The sequence below is a fragment of the Vulpes vulpes genome, chromosome 8, assembly GCF_048418805.1.
Source record: "Vulpes vulpes isolate BD-2025 chromosome 8, VulVul3, whole genome shotgun sequence".
NCBI lineage: Eukaryota > Metazoa > Chordata > Mammalia > Carnivora > Canidae > Vulpes > Vulpes vulpes.
The window spans coordinates 18,384,607-18,402,338 of record NC_132787.1 but is presented as its reverse complement, the minus strand read 5'-3'; the positions used below and the strand labels follow the sequence as shown (position 1 = coordinate 18,402,338).

The following is a 17,732-nucleotide window of genomic DNA, read 5'->3' as shown; positions in this document are numbered from 1 at the left end:
TAAATTAATGAATGTGATACATATTAATAGAATGAAAGTTTAAAAATCATGTTATCATATGAATAGCACAGAAAATGTATTTAACAAAATGCAACATCCTCTCATGATAAAAACTCTCAACAAATTGGGTATAGACAGAACATACCTCAACATAATAAAGGTGATATATAACAAACCCATAGCTAACATCATACTCAATAGTGAAAAGCTGAAGGCTTTTCCTGTAAGATAAGAAATAAAAACAAGTATGCCCACTTTCACCATTCCTATTCAATATAGGTTTAGAAGTCTTAGCCAGAACAATAAGGCAAGAAAAAGAAATACAAGGAAGGAAGGAAAGAGTAAAGCAGGAAGCAAGAAGTAAAACTGCCTTTATTTGTAGAGGATATGATCTAGGAAAATCCTAAAGACTCCATCAAAAACTGTTAGAACTCAAAACAAAACAGTTAGAACTAATTAATGAGTACGGTAAAGTTTCAGGACACAAAGCAAACATTCAGAAATTAGTAGTGTCTCTATACATTAACAAAAAAAAAATATGAAAAAGAAATAAACGGGATTAAGGAGGGCACTTACAATGAACACTGGGTGTTGTAAGTAAGTGTTGAATCACTAAATTCTACACCTGATACTACTATCATACTACATGGTAACTAACTGGAATTTAGATAAAAACTTGGAAAGGAAATAAGGAAAACAATCCTATATACAAAAACGTCAAAAAATAAAGTGCTTAGGAATAAAATTAACCAAAAAGGTAAAAGATCTCCACAATAAAAACTATATTGACAAAATAAATTGATAAAGATACAAACATATGGAACACATAATCCTAATTTCAAAGATCAGAAGAATCAATATTGTGTCCATACTACCAAAGCCACCAGTAGATTCAGTGAAGTCCATTTCAAAATTTCAATAGTATTTTTCATAGAAATAAAAAAAAATCCTAAAAATCATATGGGCCGACGAAAGAACCTAAATAGCCAAAGAAATCCTGAGAAGGAACAAAGCTGGAGACATCCCATTTCCTGATTTGAAAATATGTTACAAATCCATGGTAGTCAATGCAGTATGGTACTGGCATAAAAAGACACATAGACAAATGGGCTAGAATCATAAGTCCAGAAAAACCCTAACATATGCAGTCAACTAATATTTGACAAAGAAGAAAGAATACTCAACGGAGAAAGGATAATCTCTTCACCAATGATATTGGGAAAACTGGACAACAATAGGTAGAGGAATGGAATTGGTCCCTATTTTATACTACTCACAAAAAATTAAACTTGAAATGAATTAAAGACATATATAAAGCTACAAACGTAGAACTCCTAGAAGAAAACATAAGGATAAAGCTCCTTGACATTGGTCTTGGCAACAATTTTTTTTATATGAAACCAAAAGCACAAGCAACGAAAGAAAGAATCAACTAACTGGAACTACATGAAAGTAAAATGCTTGTATATATCAGAAGAAACAATCAACAAAATGAAAAGGCAACCTATGGGATGGGAGAAAACATTTGCAGACCTCTTATCTGATAGAGGGTTAATATCCAAAATATATAAACAACTCATACAAACTGATAACAAAAACAATGTACCCTAAAAAATAGGCAGAGGATATGAATAGACATTTTTTCCAAAGAAGACATACAGATGGGCAACAAGTACATGAAAAGATACTCAACATCACTGATCATCAGGGAAATGCAAATCAAAACTACAATGAGATGTCACCTCATACTTGTTAGAAGAGGTATCATCAAAAAGACATAAAAAAATGTTGGCAAGGATGTGGAGAAAAGGGAATCCTTTACACAGTTGGTAGAAATATAAATTGGTACATCACTATGGAAAATAATATAAACATTCTTCAAAAAGCTAAAAATTTACTACTATATGATCCACTTCTGAAATACACCTCAAGGAAATAAAAACAGGTTATCAAAGAGGTGTCTGCACTCCCATATATATTGCAGCTTAATTTACTATAGCCGAGATAAGAAAACCTATTTTTCTGTCACAGGATAAAATTAAAAAAATATGATATATATATAAAAATATGGCATATATATGAAATGGTATAAAAATATGGTATATATATATACATATATATGTATATATATATATGAAATGGGTTATTATTCAGCCATGAGAACAAATAGAATCCTTCTCTTTCCAACAACATGGATGGTCCTTGAGGACATGATACTAAGTGAAAGGTCAGATAGCAAAAGACAAATATTCTATGATATCACTTATACTTGGTATCTAAAAAATGCTGAACTCAAAGGAACAGAGAGTAGAATGATAGTTACCAGGGAGTGGGGGATGGGGAAAATGAGGGAGATCTTGGTCAAAGGGAACAAACTTCCCATTATAAGATGAACAGTTCTGGGAATCTAATGTACAACATGGTGACTATGATTAACAATACTGTATTATATATTTAAAAGTTGATAAGAAAGTAGATCTTAAGTGTTCTCACCACCAGGAAGAAATGGTAATTATATGAGGTGACGGAGGTGTTGATTAACTCTACTGTGGTAAGCGTTTCACAATATACAAGTGCTTCAAATCATTACACTGTATATCTGAAACTTACACAATGTTATATGTCACTTATCGCTCAATAAAGCTTTAAAAAAACCTATCAGATTTGCATTTTAAGGCAGCCTTTCTGATTTTCACTCTCTTTTTCGTTGACAGAAATGTATTTAGACTCAAACTAAATCCTTTGTCTTCTGATAAAATAAACTGAGCTTATGACATTTGATGTAGCTATTTATTTTATATGAAGAATTTCACAGAAGAAATCCTCAAGTAGGAACAGGGAGACAGATTCCCTAGTCTGTAATGTAGAACAATTAACATTTTCTCTGGATGTAATTTTTCTCCATATGAAGTAAGGTTATACTTAAGACTTCTTTCCAGTTTGTAAGTGGTCTGATGTGTCAAGTCAGGTTTATTTTATCTTTAAATTACTTATTCACCTGGTACCAATGTATACCAAATAAAGAATTTTTCTTGCAATTACAAACATCGCATGATCCAGAAAGAGTCTGTCAATTCATCTTTTATCGTCAGGGTCTATCATAGGGCCTACCATATGGTAAATATTCAATAGGCAAATGGTACCTATTTATTTTCAAAAATTATTCAGTGCCTACTGTGAGCTAGGCACTCTAAGCAAGAGGGTATAAGCAAATTAGATGGTGATAATAGCTATAGAGAAAATATTCAGAGCAAAAAGTAGAGAATAAAGGCGGGCAGTTGTGTGTGCTTACATACTCGTGTAGGTGTATGTCATTTCAATAACATTTGAGCTAATACACAAAAGAAGGAGCTGGGTTTTCAAAAGCCAGGAGGAATAGCATTTTATTCAGAATTGATATCTGGGCTAAGTAAGGCCCCAAGTTAGGCAGGATGTGGTGACTTGTATGGTCAGAAAGTAATCAGTGTGGCTGAAATATATAAGCAAGAGAAGAGAAGTATGAAATAGATTCGAAGAGTCAGCAGGAACAAGACATACACCACTCTGTGAAGATAGAGATCACCTTATAGGTCAAAGAGCTCAACATTTTAAAAACAATCTAGGATGTGTTGTGAGCAAATAATAGGATTTTTTTTTTTAAGATTTTAATTTATTTATTCATGAGAGACACACAGAGAGAGGCGGAGACATAGGCAGAGGGAGAAGCAGGCTTCCCGCAGGGAGCCCGATGCAGGACTCCATCCCAGGACCCTGGGATCACGACCCAAGCCAAAGGCAGATGCTCAACCACTGAGGCACCCAGGTGCCCCCAAAGCATAGGATTCTACACTGCATCTCTGAAACTCCATATTTCTGCATTCCAACATTCTCCTTCACCTTCCTGGATGAGAAATTACATTACGCAGGTCCATTACCTCTGAGCACACACAGGAGGGTAAAAATCAACTACCTGATAGAAATACCAGAGTCCACCTTATCAGAGTTTCTGAAGTCACCTTGTTACTAATCTAGTGTTCTTTAGCTAGCCACATTTCTTAGCCAGAATCTCAAATTCTACTTTCCTCCCCTTGTAAATTTGGTTGTGCTGCAAAGGGACAGTTGGATGTCACTGAAATAAATGCCCACCAAGATCATGATATTTGGGTCACCTCTGTCATGGACCTAATTCCCTCCCAAATTCCCCTTCGCTCTCTTGATATCGAGTAAGGTGTTCCCTTAAAGTCAGATGCTGTCAAACATGACAGAGACAACAGAGCCATTTGTGATTTCCTTGATTTGAAGCAGAGAGAAAAACCATCCCTCAAAAGGGGAAGAATGACCACATTAATTCAGAGCACTTTTCTATTTGATTTTTATAATATAGCATTTACATCTTCTAGCAGATGGTGTGAATGCTCATCCCATATTCATAGTCTTTCAGTCCACATCCTAGCTCTGGGTCTGAGGGCTCTTTCCTTCCTCCACCACATTCACAAGGCAGGCCAGAAGTGTGGAAAGTGCAGCAGAGGGATCAACAGACCTGCTCCCCAGCAGCCCTCAAACTATGACTTCGGGGAAGTTGTTATATAAATATCCCAGTTCCCTCGCCCCTTGGATGGGACAAATGCGTTGCGTGCATTTTACACTGTTGCAGCATTAAACTCAGTCCCCTTATTGTGGTAGCTGACTTAACAGCACATCTCACATTTCCTGTCTTCCCTTCCCGAGACCACCCTCCTGACTTTCCTACCAGCAATGTCTGCACTTCCTAAATAGACCATCACACTTGAATCTTTGTCTCAAGGTCAGCTTCTGAGAAATACAAATTAAAATGCAGAAAACAGAATCTGAGTAGTACTTGATACCACAAAAGGGTTTAACCACCAGAAACTGATATTCAGGGTTAAGAGGGGACTTCCTTCCTTCTCGCCTCACATTTTCACAGGGAAGGACTTCGACATCAATTAATACCCAGTTTTCTCCCACTGGTTGTTTCTTGATTAAGAGGAAAATTATCAAAAAGCAGCACAGACTACAGATTCATCCTTTCTTCCCTCTGTACTCCAGACCAGCATGAAATGATAAATCTGGAGAAGTGTATCTGCCTTGAAGACCCAAATGTTACTATTTAGTAGGCTGCCTCAAATCCAGACTAAATGTTGAAGGAGGGTTACAGAGTATCAAACACCCTTTTTGGTTGTATATCTAAAGTCACATTCGTCACTTGGCTTTCAGGATATTAAAGCCGGTGTTTTACAATCCATTTGTCCACACTCTTTCTTCCCTTGGCTGATTTGAACTTGCCGATAGCAGGCTTGTCCAACTGGCATGTGAATGTAACTACACTGCTTTTGCCTCTAAGGATCTCTGAAATGAAACTATTGTTTTGTAATTTGTTTTCCACTGCACTGCAAACCATTTTTCCAAAGTTTCTCATTTTTCCTGATTATTTTCTATCTGTGGTAGAAAATTAAATGTGAGCACATAGGAGATTAGTACTAATTTAAAACAATAAAAACCTTAAGTCATAAGTAGGATATGCTGATTTAGAATCCTTCTTTGGGGCAGCCTGGGTGGCTCAGTGGTTTAGCGCCACCTTCAGCCCAGGGTGTGATCCTGGAGACCTGGGATTGAGTCCCATGTGGGGCTCCTTGCATGGGGCCTGCTTCTCCCTCTGCTTGTGTCTCTGCCTCTCTCTCTGTGTCCCACATGAATAAATAAATAAAATATTTTAAAAAAGGAACCCTTCTTTGCCTCTATCTCTTTTCCCAGAGCCTTGCATCTCTCTGAACACATCTTCCTGCCCACGGCCCAGTTAACAGTGGCCGTGCCCTGTGTTCTCATGGGTTCCTCAGTCCCCCCCATCTGCTTTTCTGGCTCTTGGCTGTTTTTACCCTCTCTCCATCTCAGCAAGTTTGGAACTCACTCTTCCTGCTGTCTTGCTGGCCCTCCTGGAAGGGCATGGCGTGGTGCTACCAGCACAGGGTACAATGGTTACCTGTGCTTCCGAGTGTCCCCTCCCGTCCAAGGAGAATCTCCAGCAGATGCCTGGATCTTCCTCTGCAAAATCAGAGTCTTCTCACCTGACAGAAATCTTTCCCTCCAGAGGCTGCAAAGCCAGCACACATCATCTTCTCTGTGAGCCCTCCTGGGTGAGAGGAGTGTGTTCTCTGACCTCTCCTTCTAATATGGGCACCTGAATCTGCTCTAAGTGCCTTGCGAGGCCACCATCTGCTTAAGACACAGATTCAGAAAGACAGCTTCATAATGAAGGAAACAACAAATTATGTTAAAAAACATATTTAAGTTCAGACTTGCTCTGTACTAATATAATTGCAATCATTCGGTTTCACCTGAGCTGATACAGAATACTGAATCAAAAAATGTAAGTGTCAAAAAAAAAAAAAATAGGTCTCATTGCAGGATGTCTTCATTTTCAAGCATCGCATCTTTGTAAAGGAATACATTGTCAGGAGAACAACACCAGAAACTTTTCTTTTTCCTAGCTTATTTGTTATTTAAAGTTTAGTGTTTCAAATATTGCTACATAAGAATTCAGAAAGGAAAATTCAGCAGGATATAAATCGGTATTGTATAGGATTTATGTGATTATATGTTTTTACACAGTATATTTATATGTAAAAATATATTATAAATGTGACATGTTTATACGATTTCCTAATAAAAACCAAAATTATATTCCTTTTTCCTCCTTTGTCAAACTGGGACTCATCTCAACACCAATTTAAAAGGACTAACAATGAAGGCTATAAGGCTAGCAATGAACACTAAAAAAATGCATAACTGACCCTCAGGCAGGCCTGTATGCACATGTATTCTACATAACTTATTCTATCATTTTGGATTCATGACTGACGAAAAAAAAATAGCTAAGTCTAGTCTTATAAATTACCTGACATTTATATAGTACTTTCATATTACTCCAACCCAATAATACAATGTTGTGAGGCGGGTTGTTCACATACATGATCACACTGAATTCTGAACTCACACACAAAAAGCCACAGTTCTGCGAATCTGATCTCACAGCCCCTGAGGGTCAGAACTAGTAGTTAGGCTGAGGCTCGACTCTAAAGCTTGTGTTTTTTTTTTTAATGTACTCATCGAATACATAAATAAATTTAATGTATTTAAAATCGTCTTTTCAGGGACCATCCCACCCCTGTTCTTTAACCATGTCTTAAAATTGAGAACTCATTTTCTCCCAGATTAGAAGAATGAATTCATCTTTCCTAAGACTGTAGCCACATCTCAGTTGTCTGGTGGTCATGGAGGTGGTGACGGTTGAAGATATCAGAGAATGGGTGCATTTATTCAAGGGCTTGGAAGCCAGTCAGTCAAAAACATATTTATTGTTTACTCTATGCCAGGTAAAATTCTAACTCTGGGGGAGAGTGGTGAATTAGAGACCTGCTGCCAAGAGGTTTCCACTCTAATGCATGACACATGGAGAATGATGTTTATTTATTTTAAAGATTTTTAAGATTTATTTATTCGAGAGAGAGCGTGAGCAGGAGCATGTAAGCTGGGGGAGGGGCAGAGAGAGAGAGAGATCCTCAGGCAGACTCCACACCAAGCATGGAGCCCGATGGGGGCCTTGATCCCAGGACTCTGAAATCATGACTTCAGTTGAAACCAATAGTTGGCTGCTTAACCTGTGCCACCCAGGCTCCCGGGAGAATGATTACATACACTAACATTATGTATGTTTGAGCGCAAGGAGATAAAACTGGGTCATGCAGGAGGTGATGGAAGGGCAGGCCTGCTGCAGCAAAGTGAAATGAAGAGGGAGTGCTGTTTAAGCATCAAGCAGAATGATGAAACCACAGCTGGGAGAAGTGCAAGGGTGTTCCAAAGCTTCAGAAAACAGAAGAGGTCTTGTGTTTAAGAGAGAGAAAGAAGGCCACAATGCCTGAAGGGGACAAAAGGAGGAAAAGAAGTTGGAGAGGTAAGTGGAGGCCAAATCACATAGAGTTTCCCAAGTCAGACTAGCAGTTCAGATTTTATTCTAAATGTTAAAAAAAAAAAAAAAAAAAAAAAAAAAGCCATTTGATGATGATTGGCTGAAGCATGCTGATTTTATTTTATTTTATTATTATTTTTTTAGCATGCTGATTTTAAATCTTAGCTTTGATATTTATTAATTATGGGATCTTAGCAAGTTACCTAATCTTTGAGCCATAACATCCTCATCTACAACATGGGGAGGATAAAATCTCCTCATATGGTTTCTGTGCAGATCTTAGGAAAATTAGAGAAATGTGATTTGGCTGCAGGTAGCACAGAAAGCTATGATCATGAGCACTGTACACAGTCAGAGATAAATTCCCCTCTCCTTCAAGCTTGCAGATTCCAAATAAAGGACACAGAAACAGAAGGAAAACAGAAAAGCAAATGATCTTGCACAGTGAAAAGAGGCAAAACATAAACATGAATCCACTTAGATCTGTCAGTATTTTGCTTTGGCTCTAAGAGCTCTACCATCAAAAAAAAAAAAAAAAAAAGAGAGAGCTCTACCATCTAGCCCAGGGGTCAGCAAACCAGAGCTAGTGGGCCAATTCTGTGCCAACCCCTCCCCAACCCCTCCAATCCTAGGCTCATTTAGTATAATCTGGGAACTAGTGATGGTTTGCACATTTTTTCTTTTTTGGTTTACACATTTTTAAATGGTTTTTTAAAATCCAAAGAAGAACATTTTGTGGCACATGAATATTATATGAAATTAAAATTTCATAAATAAACCTCTACTAGCACACAATCCAGTCTGTTACATACGTATGTCTGTGACTGCTCTAGACGATAATAATTAGCAGAGTTGAATAGTCATGACAGAGAACATATGGCTTACAAAGACCAAAAAACTTTCTATTTGGCCCTTTACAGATCTAACCTACCTGTAATTAGTCACCCTAAAGGAAAAATATAAAACAGCCCATTCTCTGATCATTCATACTTAAATAAGACATGGGTTCTATGTTTCAGAAGGAAGAAAGGCTTGCCTGATATCATTTCCACGCCAAATTTTCAAAATTAACAACTGGTAGTGACGTTTATATGGAAGTAATGCTTACCTTCACTAATGCTTCCCCATCCAGTCACAGCACAGATCTCAGAGGAAAAGAGCAGCTCCATGCTTTGTGGGAGACACCCTGGCCTCACAGCGGAGTTGAACCCCAGAGGAGAACTCAGTTGTATCAGGGCGATGTCAGAGGCACAGCCCTGCCTATCAAAGTCTTCATGTACCATGATGTGTTTTGCCCTTCTCACCTGGATCAGTGGCGAGCAAGTGAATTAAAAGCTAAAGCCAATGAGTCAAACTACTTCCTTGCATAATAGCCCAAAATAAACCTTAGGTCTCTACATTTCTGTATGTTGGCAAGGAAGGGGACTCCGTGCTAAATTTAAAAGGGCTGAATTTAAAACAATCTCTGTTCATAATTTGCAGGAGGCCATGATCCACCTCCTGAGGACTGACAGTTCTGGAGAAACCAGGCTATGTGGACCTGGGTATACAGACCTGAACTTGCACTTCCTGACCTACCTCACTTAATTATCTGATTAAACTCTGATCTCAGACTGAATCTTTAAATGTTGATATAAATAGTAAGTATAAAGGGACATTAGGAGATGAAATACTAATTATATAATTTAGCTAAAGGTATTCCCCAGCATGTGATGACACTTAGAATACAAGCAGAATTGTCCTTAAAAACATTTCTCACCTGCTCAGTTGGTTCCTTCAGGGTTCTATCATGGTCCCCAGCAACAATGGTCCAGAAGAGTGGATTATTTTTCCTGGAGAAAGAACAATGACAAAAGTTTAACATGAAAAGACATTTTTCACCATTTGATCTAACCCCATGTGGCTCTACCAACATGCACTGAGTTTAGTTCAGCCAGATGTCCCAAGCACTCCCGTCTGGTGCCTTTGTGTGATCTCCTTGCTGGGAAAGTACACCACATATCCTAATCTACCTAAAGAGTTCCTAATTATGTATTTCCCCCTTCTTTTGGCCATAAAATGGCTTTGGATCCCCTACCAAATATCACCAAAGACTAGTTTTAAGTTAAGAAGACACTGAAGGGGGCACTTGGTGGGATGAGCACTGGGTGTTATGCTATATGTTGGCAAATTGAACTCCATTAAAAAAATTTTTTTTAAAAAGAAAAAAAGAAAAAGTACAGTTTAATTTCACAGTAATGTTAAGAATACATGAAAAAAAAAAGGGGTGCCTGGGTGGCTCAGTCAACTAGTAGCTGACTTCAGCTCAGGTCATGATCTCAAGGTCTTGGGATCGAGCCCCACATCAGGGTCCCAGCTCAGTAGAGAGACTCCTTATCCCTCTCCCTCTGCCCTTACCCATGCTCATACTTTCTCTCTCTCAAATAAACAAATAAAATCTTTTTTTTTTAAAAAAAAGAATACATGAAAAAAACCCTACATTCATAATGAAGTAGCTTCTGGCCTATGTTTTACAGTTAAAAGTATCCAAACATTGTCTTATGGAATACATCTCAAATTGTATCATCTTTTATCAAATCACCAGAATCAATGGAACAGAGGTTTAAAAAGAGTGTTAGCTCACAAAATAGGTAAAACTCGCCTATGGTGATACTTCTGGGGGAGGGGGGATGAATATATGAGACATAAGGGACTGCTGGGTGTTGGCACTATTTTGTTTTGTGATGTGGGCACTAGTTCTTTGGGTGCTCCCTGTGTGCATCCTCTAACTATACATCTAAAATCTGCACACACTCAGGGATCCCTGGGTGGCTCAGAGGTTTAGCACCTGCCTTCAGCCCAGGGTGTGATCCTGGAGTCCCAGGATCGAGTCCCACATCAGGCTCTCTACATGGAGCCTGCTTCTCCCTCTGCTTCTGTCTCTGCCTGTCTCTCTCTCTCTCTCTCTCTGTGTGTGTGTGTCTCTCATGAATAAATAAATAAAATCTTTTTAAAAAAATGTGCACACTCTTGACATATTTCAAAAGGAAGTTAAAAAAAAAAGCCTGAAATCAACATCCATTTATGTGCCACATCAAGATTTCCAGCTGAAGCAATATCTAAGGAGAGTCCCTCAACTGTCATAAATATTCTCTCACTTCAGCTTGGAGATTCCTTAATTTTTTCAAAACTGTTTCCTTAGGAAAAGTAAAGCTACTGAAATTATTTTTCAGTGCACTATATTCATAGGAGAAGTTTCTTAACACACATAGGCATCTTCTTTCTAGTCATCACCATGCTCATTTCAATTCTTTGCGTGAGGAGTCTGACTTATTCATGTGTTTCAATATGCCTTTATTAAGGAAGCCTACTCAGGTAAAGTGCTTGGCAAGTACCTTGCAGATGGTAATGATTCCATAATGGTAGCCATTATTGCTGTTATTATCTGCTATGCACTCTAACAGAAGGATTAAACTTTATTTTCAAAGTCACCCTCTAAATTATTACTTGGTAGGAAGGAAACTTATTTCTTAAGGCCACTCTACTTCTCTGTGTAGAGGATGGTGTGCACAATAAAATGAAATAAGAAAAATCATGGTATAGTTGATAATAGAGATCACAATTTCTAGTAGTCTTAAGTAGACAGTCATCAAATATCCTTTAATTTGGCAGAAAATAATGTGTAAAAAGCATGTGAAAGAGCAACATACATGTTATGAGGCAACAAAGCCTGAGTTTTTTCAACAGTGGGATAATAGCTCAAAGTGGCAATTGATAGTTTTCCCCGTCCTCTCTTGCCCCTTGTTCATAACCAAGTTCCATTCCTTGTATCCTTAGGGTCTTATCCCCAATCCAACAATGGGACATGTGCCACTTCTGCTTTGGGAGAAAAAAAAGAATCACTGCTCAATTACAGACAAAAAAGTGGTTGAAATTGAAAAAAATTAGGTTTGGGACAGAAAGATTCTAATGTATAATTGCAAAGTGAATTTAGTCCCCCGAAGTAAGTTAAAAATCCCAAATGAGCACAGAGATCTGTGTGGACTCAGCAAAAGAAGAACACCAATTTTCCCTTAGTGTGGAACATTACCTGGAAACTTATTGCAAACACGAATCCTCAGGCCCCAGATAAGACTTACAGATTCAGAAACCCTCCAGGTGATTCTGGCGTATGTTACGTTTACGTTTGAAAACTAGTTTTAAGAGCAGCCAGCACCAGGCAAGCCATGGGAAGTGGCACAGTGTTGAACACCATTAGCATGCTACCCAACCATGTCAGCTAGCCTGGCATCTGGGGACCTTCAGCAAAAAGAGGTCTCTCTCTGCTCCCAGACTTGGCATATCTCCCCAGCTGGCTTATGCCACTTGTCAAACTTCCCTTCTCAATGGCTTTGGCTATGTAGAAGCCCCTTTCAAAGGGGGATGGAACTCTGGATGTCTACAAGGTCAATGAAGAAGAGGCCAAGAGAAACAAGTCCTTGGAGGAATCAGCTGCTGAATTCCCACAAAGGCAGGGCATGAGTGGCACACTGCTTTTGTTACTCCAGCCTATCAAACACATCTGGCATAAAGAGTCATACACTGCAAGGAAGAGCTCCAAAAAAAAAAAACCCTTTTTCTAGTGAAAGAAGTTAGGCAACCACAAAAAGTAAGGAGAAAATGAGGCACACAGATATTTTCCGTATTGCTAGAAATAGAAAGCATTATGTTTTGTGCAAAAAAATCATGAAATAATATATATGGTATATACAAATACTATAAAATATATGCCTGTGTGCCTAAATGTTAGTGGAAAATCAGTAATTCAAACATTCTTAGAAAAAAAACATTCTTAATACTCATCACTTCTAAAGAGGAGGGCTGGATTCACGAAATGGAGAGCGTAGTTTAGATTCTTGATAACTTTATTTAACTGCCTTTTCCCATAAGTAATAAGATTATAAAAGTCTTTTTTAAAAATGAAGAAATCACTGATGAAATTTCAAACAAATTCCTTTTGTGGTCAACTTAAATGGTTCACAAACATTTACAGCTGATTGTGCTTATTAATCTTAACTGACTCATCAAGTTGAATATCCACCTTATGAAGAATGGTTTTGCTATGGTCTGAATCTTTTTTTTTTAAAGATTTTATTTATGTATTCATGAGACACAAAGAGAGAGGCAGAGACACAAGCAGAGGGGGAATCAGGCTCCATGCAGCGACCCGATGTGGGACTTGATCCCAGAATTCCAGGATCATGACCTGAGCTGAAGGCAGACACTCAACCACTGAGCCACCCAGGTGTTCCACCTGCCTTTTTTTTACTTCATGAGAGACAGAAAGAGAGGCAGAGACGTAGGCAGAGGGAGAAGCAGGCTTCCTGTGGGAAGTTGATCAGGACTCGATCCCAGGACCCGGGATCATGACCTGAGCTCAACCACTGAGCCACCCACCATAGTAGGTGCCCCACTATGGTCTATATCCTGCCACAGGGTCTTGAACCACATAAATGCAAGAATAGACTATGCTATTTGACAAGGGAATCTGACAAAACTTCTGTGCTTCAAGCTTCAATACTAATATTTGTCTTCTCCAACACATTAATTTTTACTAATTAATCAGCTATGGTGGAGGCTTCTTTTCCATGGTACATAAACATGAATTCGGATAGAATCACTATAAAATTGGCATCTCCAAGGGAGGAAGGCCTAGAATAAATGATGTGGTATTTGAGTTAGAAACATTCACATAAAGTCACGTTTAACTTAATGTAGGTACAGAAAGAAAGCTTTGTTTATAAAATGGGCTTCTGTGCATGGCTATATTTTCTAGCTCTGTCCACTGAGAGAACCTAGCATGATAAAACCCTAATAGCGACTGGTACACCTGCCACTTAGATCTTAATTTCTTATACTATTCTCCCATAAAATAAACCAGGGCTCACTGGAGAAATGACTGATTCCAGGTCTGATCAGGGAATGTGTAAGATCAACCTGGAGCATTTCATAGTGTCACAAATGGGCACACCTGAAAGATAAGAGGGCCACCCTGAAAGAGCAGACACTGGCCAAAGCTGGAAGAATCTAAGCAGAACATTAGTATTTTATGTAGTATTATGCAGTGTTTTAAAATAAATACCCCTGAGTCCACACTGATTTAAACAAATTATTTAGCAAATAAATAGAGAAGAAGAGCCATATCTCCCATACAGAAAAATTTCCAACTATCTATATAGATACTCTCCACTCAAGGAGGTGGAACTTAATACCCAGTGTCTCAAGTGCCATCTACCCTAAGTGACTTGCTTCCAAAGAGTAAGTGTGGGAAGGAGGAAAGTGTAACTTTAGGATGGAGACACTTGGCAAATACTACTACAGCTGGTGCTCAAGGTTAATATCATCAGTGATAAGTCGTGCTGATAATGTATACCTGTGGGATGATACACTAAGAATGGCATATGACCCCTGTGGCTTTCCTCCTCCACCCTAATCCCAGTAAAACCATGAGGAAATATCAGAGAAACTTCAACTGAGGAACCTTCTACAAAATAACAGATGAGTACTCCTCAAAACTGGGAAGATCATCAAGGAAAGTCTATGATACTTAGAGCCAAGAGGAGCCTTCCATGGCATGCTGACTAAGTGTAACCTGGTATCCTGAGTGGCAGAGGGAACAATGATCACAAACACCCTGGGACAGGAGCAAGTGGAGTGTGTGTTTGAGCAAGGGGGCTGACCCACTGTGAGCAAGCAGGGCAGTGGTCAAGTTGGAGTCAGATAGACAGGAAGTGGTTCTTGGTCATGACTGTACATTGGAATCATCTGAGGAGTTAAAAAAAAAATCAGCATCCAGAACTCACCAACAGGTGACTGACTTAGGTAGTCTGGACTGCACATGAATGAATTACAGTTACACATAGTCATATGGTTTATCTATATATCATGAGGGTGAGAGCAAGTCACAGAAAAAATTATAACTACAATTTTTTATGTTATCAAAATCAAGAAAAATCAAACAATATACAAGTTTTAGGGATTCACAGATAATTAAAATAAAGAAAGGAAAGATATCATAAATACAAAATCTAGCCTAGATACAATGTCTACCTTATGGCAGGGACATTAAAGGGTCTTAAGAAGTGTAAAGACCCTTCCCTAAACTGAATGGCAGGGATATACACACACATTTAATATTCTTTAGACCACATATATATTTTGTGCATTTTCATATCATGGCATAATTCATAATTTGAAAACATTTCAAAATATTCAAACATAATTTGAAACCTCTTTAGTGAACTAAAAATTTTAGTTCACTAGTGACTAAAGGTGGTAGATTATCCTATTGTGCTCTCCACAGTTTTCAACCATTTTTTAAGAAAGACAACACGAAATCCAGAGGAAGTTGCACTGCATCTGGAATTACTGACAAACAAACAATCAATTTTTAGCTTAAAGATGAAATTAAAGGACAATTTCACATGTAGAAAATACTACATGTGGAAGAAGAAACAGATTCACAAAAAAAAAAAAAAGAAAGAAACAGATTCACTTCTTGTTTTCTGGAACTCCAGTAAACTTAGAACAATAGATTTCTGCTACAGAGAAGCAGACTTGTTTGTTTAGAGATTATATTTATTTATTCATGAGATACACAGAGAGAGAGGCAGAGGGAGAACCAGGCTCCCCTTGGGGAGCCCGATGTGAGACTCAATCCCGGGATTCCAGGACCACGCCTTGAGCCAAAGGCAGACACTCAACTGCTGAGCCATGCAGGCATCTCCAGAGAAGCAGACTTGAGCTCAATAAAATAATCAGAGATTGCCATAAATGGGATGAGCAATTTCAAGGTTTGATGAACATTTCGCACACTGACATTGTTTAAATAGAGGTTAGATTGCTATGTAGAAAATTACTGAAAGATTCTTCCTTTGGAATTAGTCTGGATAACTTTACTAGTTAGACAATTATATACTTATGTCCTAGGCACAGGCTATAAATATAAGTGCTAAACACTTTATTAAAACATCATCCATTTTACTCACGATTGCACACAGTGAGCTGCTGTCAGAATCCAAGTGGGACTGAGGATGGCCCCTCTACAATGGTGACTACCTAGGAACCTCACACCCACTTGCCATGGCCAGCAGTGGGGACAGGCTTCTTCCCCATTTATAATTCTTCTGGAAAGCCACTGGAAACTAACTGGAGGGATGCCACAGATGCCTATAGCAAAGAAGATCAGATTAATGACCCATCCATCTGAAATTATAAAAAACACATGTATTTGATGGGATGACCACTGGGTGTTATACTACACGTTGACAAATTGAATTTAAATTTTTAAAAATGTAAAAAAAAACAAAAACAAAAACAAAAAACACATGCCTCCCCCAATGGCTTGCAATAGCCAACAGTAGTAATTCAAAAATACCAGATGAGCTTTATAAAGAAATCAACTCCCAAGACCCCACCTCTGAGGAATCTGTTTTTAAAAGCTTGCCCAGGAGTGTCTGGGTGGCCCAGTGGTTGAGCATCTGCCTTTGGCTCAGGTCATGATCCCAGGTCCTGGGATCAAGTCCCGCATAGGGCTCCCTGTGGGGAGACTGCCTGTGTCTCTGCCTGTGTCTCTGCCTCTCTCCGTGTGTCTCTCAGGAATAAATAAATAAAATCTTGGGGGGGGGGGAAGCTTGCATAGATGATGCAATTGTTTAGCTGAAGCAATTTTTTTTTCAAGATTTTATTTATTTATTTCTGAGAGACACACAGAGAGAGGCAGAGACACAGGCAGAGGGGAAGCAGGCTCCCCCACAGGGAGCCTGATGAGAGACTTGATCCCAGGACCCGGGACCTTGACCTGAGCCAAAGGCAGATGCTCAACCACTGAGCCACCCAGGTGCCCCAGCAATTGAGCTTTTAATTATTGGTTTAGAGAATAATACTTACCCATTTAATAAATATTTTAGTGCTTGATATTGCCACACACTGTTCTAGATATCGGTGATTTATCAGTGAACAGAACAGACAAAAATCTTGGCCCTCATGGAACTTATATTCTAGTAGGAAATTTTTGCTAGTTAACAGAGCATGCAAGGTTCTTCATTATATATCTTTGTTTCCTCTCTCTTATGGTATGAAACCATCTTCAAACATACCAAATGCACTCAGACATCCAAATGCCTTTCTCTTGTCTGTATTATCACTGGACTTAGCTCACTGTTCTTTTCTCCATGGAGACTGGCTTCCCCATAAGAGGCAGACATTTTCTCCTATTAAAACTCCCTGTACCACTTTCTACTACAGCCCATCGGCTAGACCATATTCAATACATGGTATCAAACAATGGAAAATCATAGTTTTTGACCACATACTTCAGATTACAAGTTAAAATTTGTATGCTAAAATGAGACAAAACAAAAACTTTTGTTTTCTCCTTTTGCTTAAAAATGTGTAATCATATTAAATATGGAGTCTAGGAGGATATTTTAAATATTAAGTTTCACAGGTATAGATGAGGACAAAGGATTGCTCTCTGTACCCCTTTCTTCCAAACATAAAGTTTATTTCTTCTTCCCTCTATTTTGTGATTCTATACACAAACCCAAACAAGATTCTGGAAGTTTCATGGATCTAAATATAAAATTCATTCTTCTTCACTGTGGAGTTATATCAATGTAAAATGAGGCTTTTCAAGAAAGAAAGATTAAACAGATTGTAACTACATGACCATCAACTCACCATATGGAATAGCTCTTACAGGATTGATTTTGGGAAGTGATATTGATCCAACTTGCTTTAGAAAGTTTAT

The 17,732-nt window shown here is 38.4% G+C and overlaps 1 protein-coding gene across 1 annotated transcript in view; it reads right to left on the bottom strand.

The window, feature by feature from the left end:
* OVCH1 (ovochymase 1) overlaps positions 1-17,732 on the bottom strand; it is a 48,985-nt gene that overhangs the window by 12,062 nt on the left and 19,191 nt on the right. Inside the window, 5 exon segments of the mRNA XM_072718792.1 lie at positions 6,056-6,139; positions 6,142-6,210; positions 9,072-9,267; positions 9,723-9,795; positions 15,970-16,186. Coding sequence (XP_072574893.1) covers positions 6,056-6,139; positions 6,142-6,210; positions 9,072-9,267; positions 9,723-9,795; positions 15,970-16,186 — 639 coding nt within the window.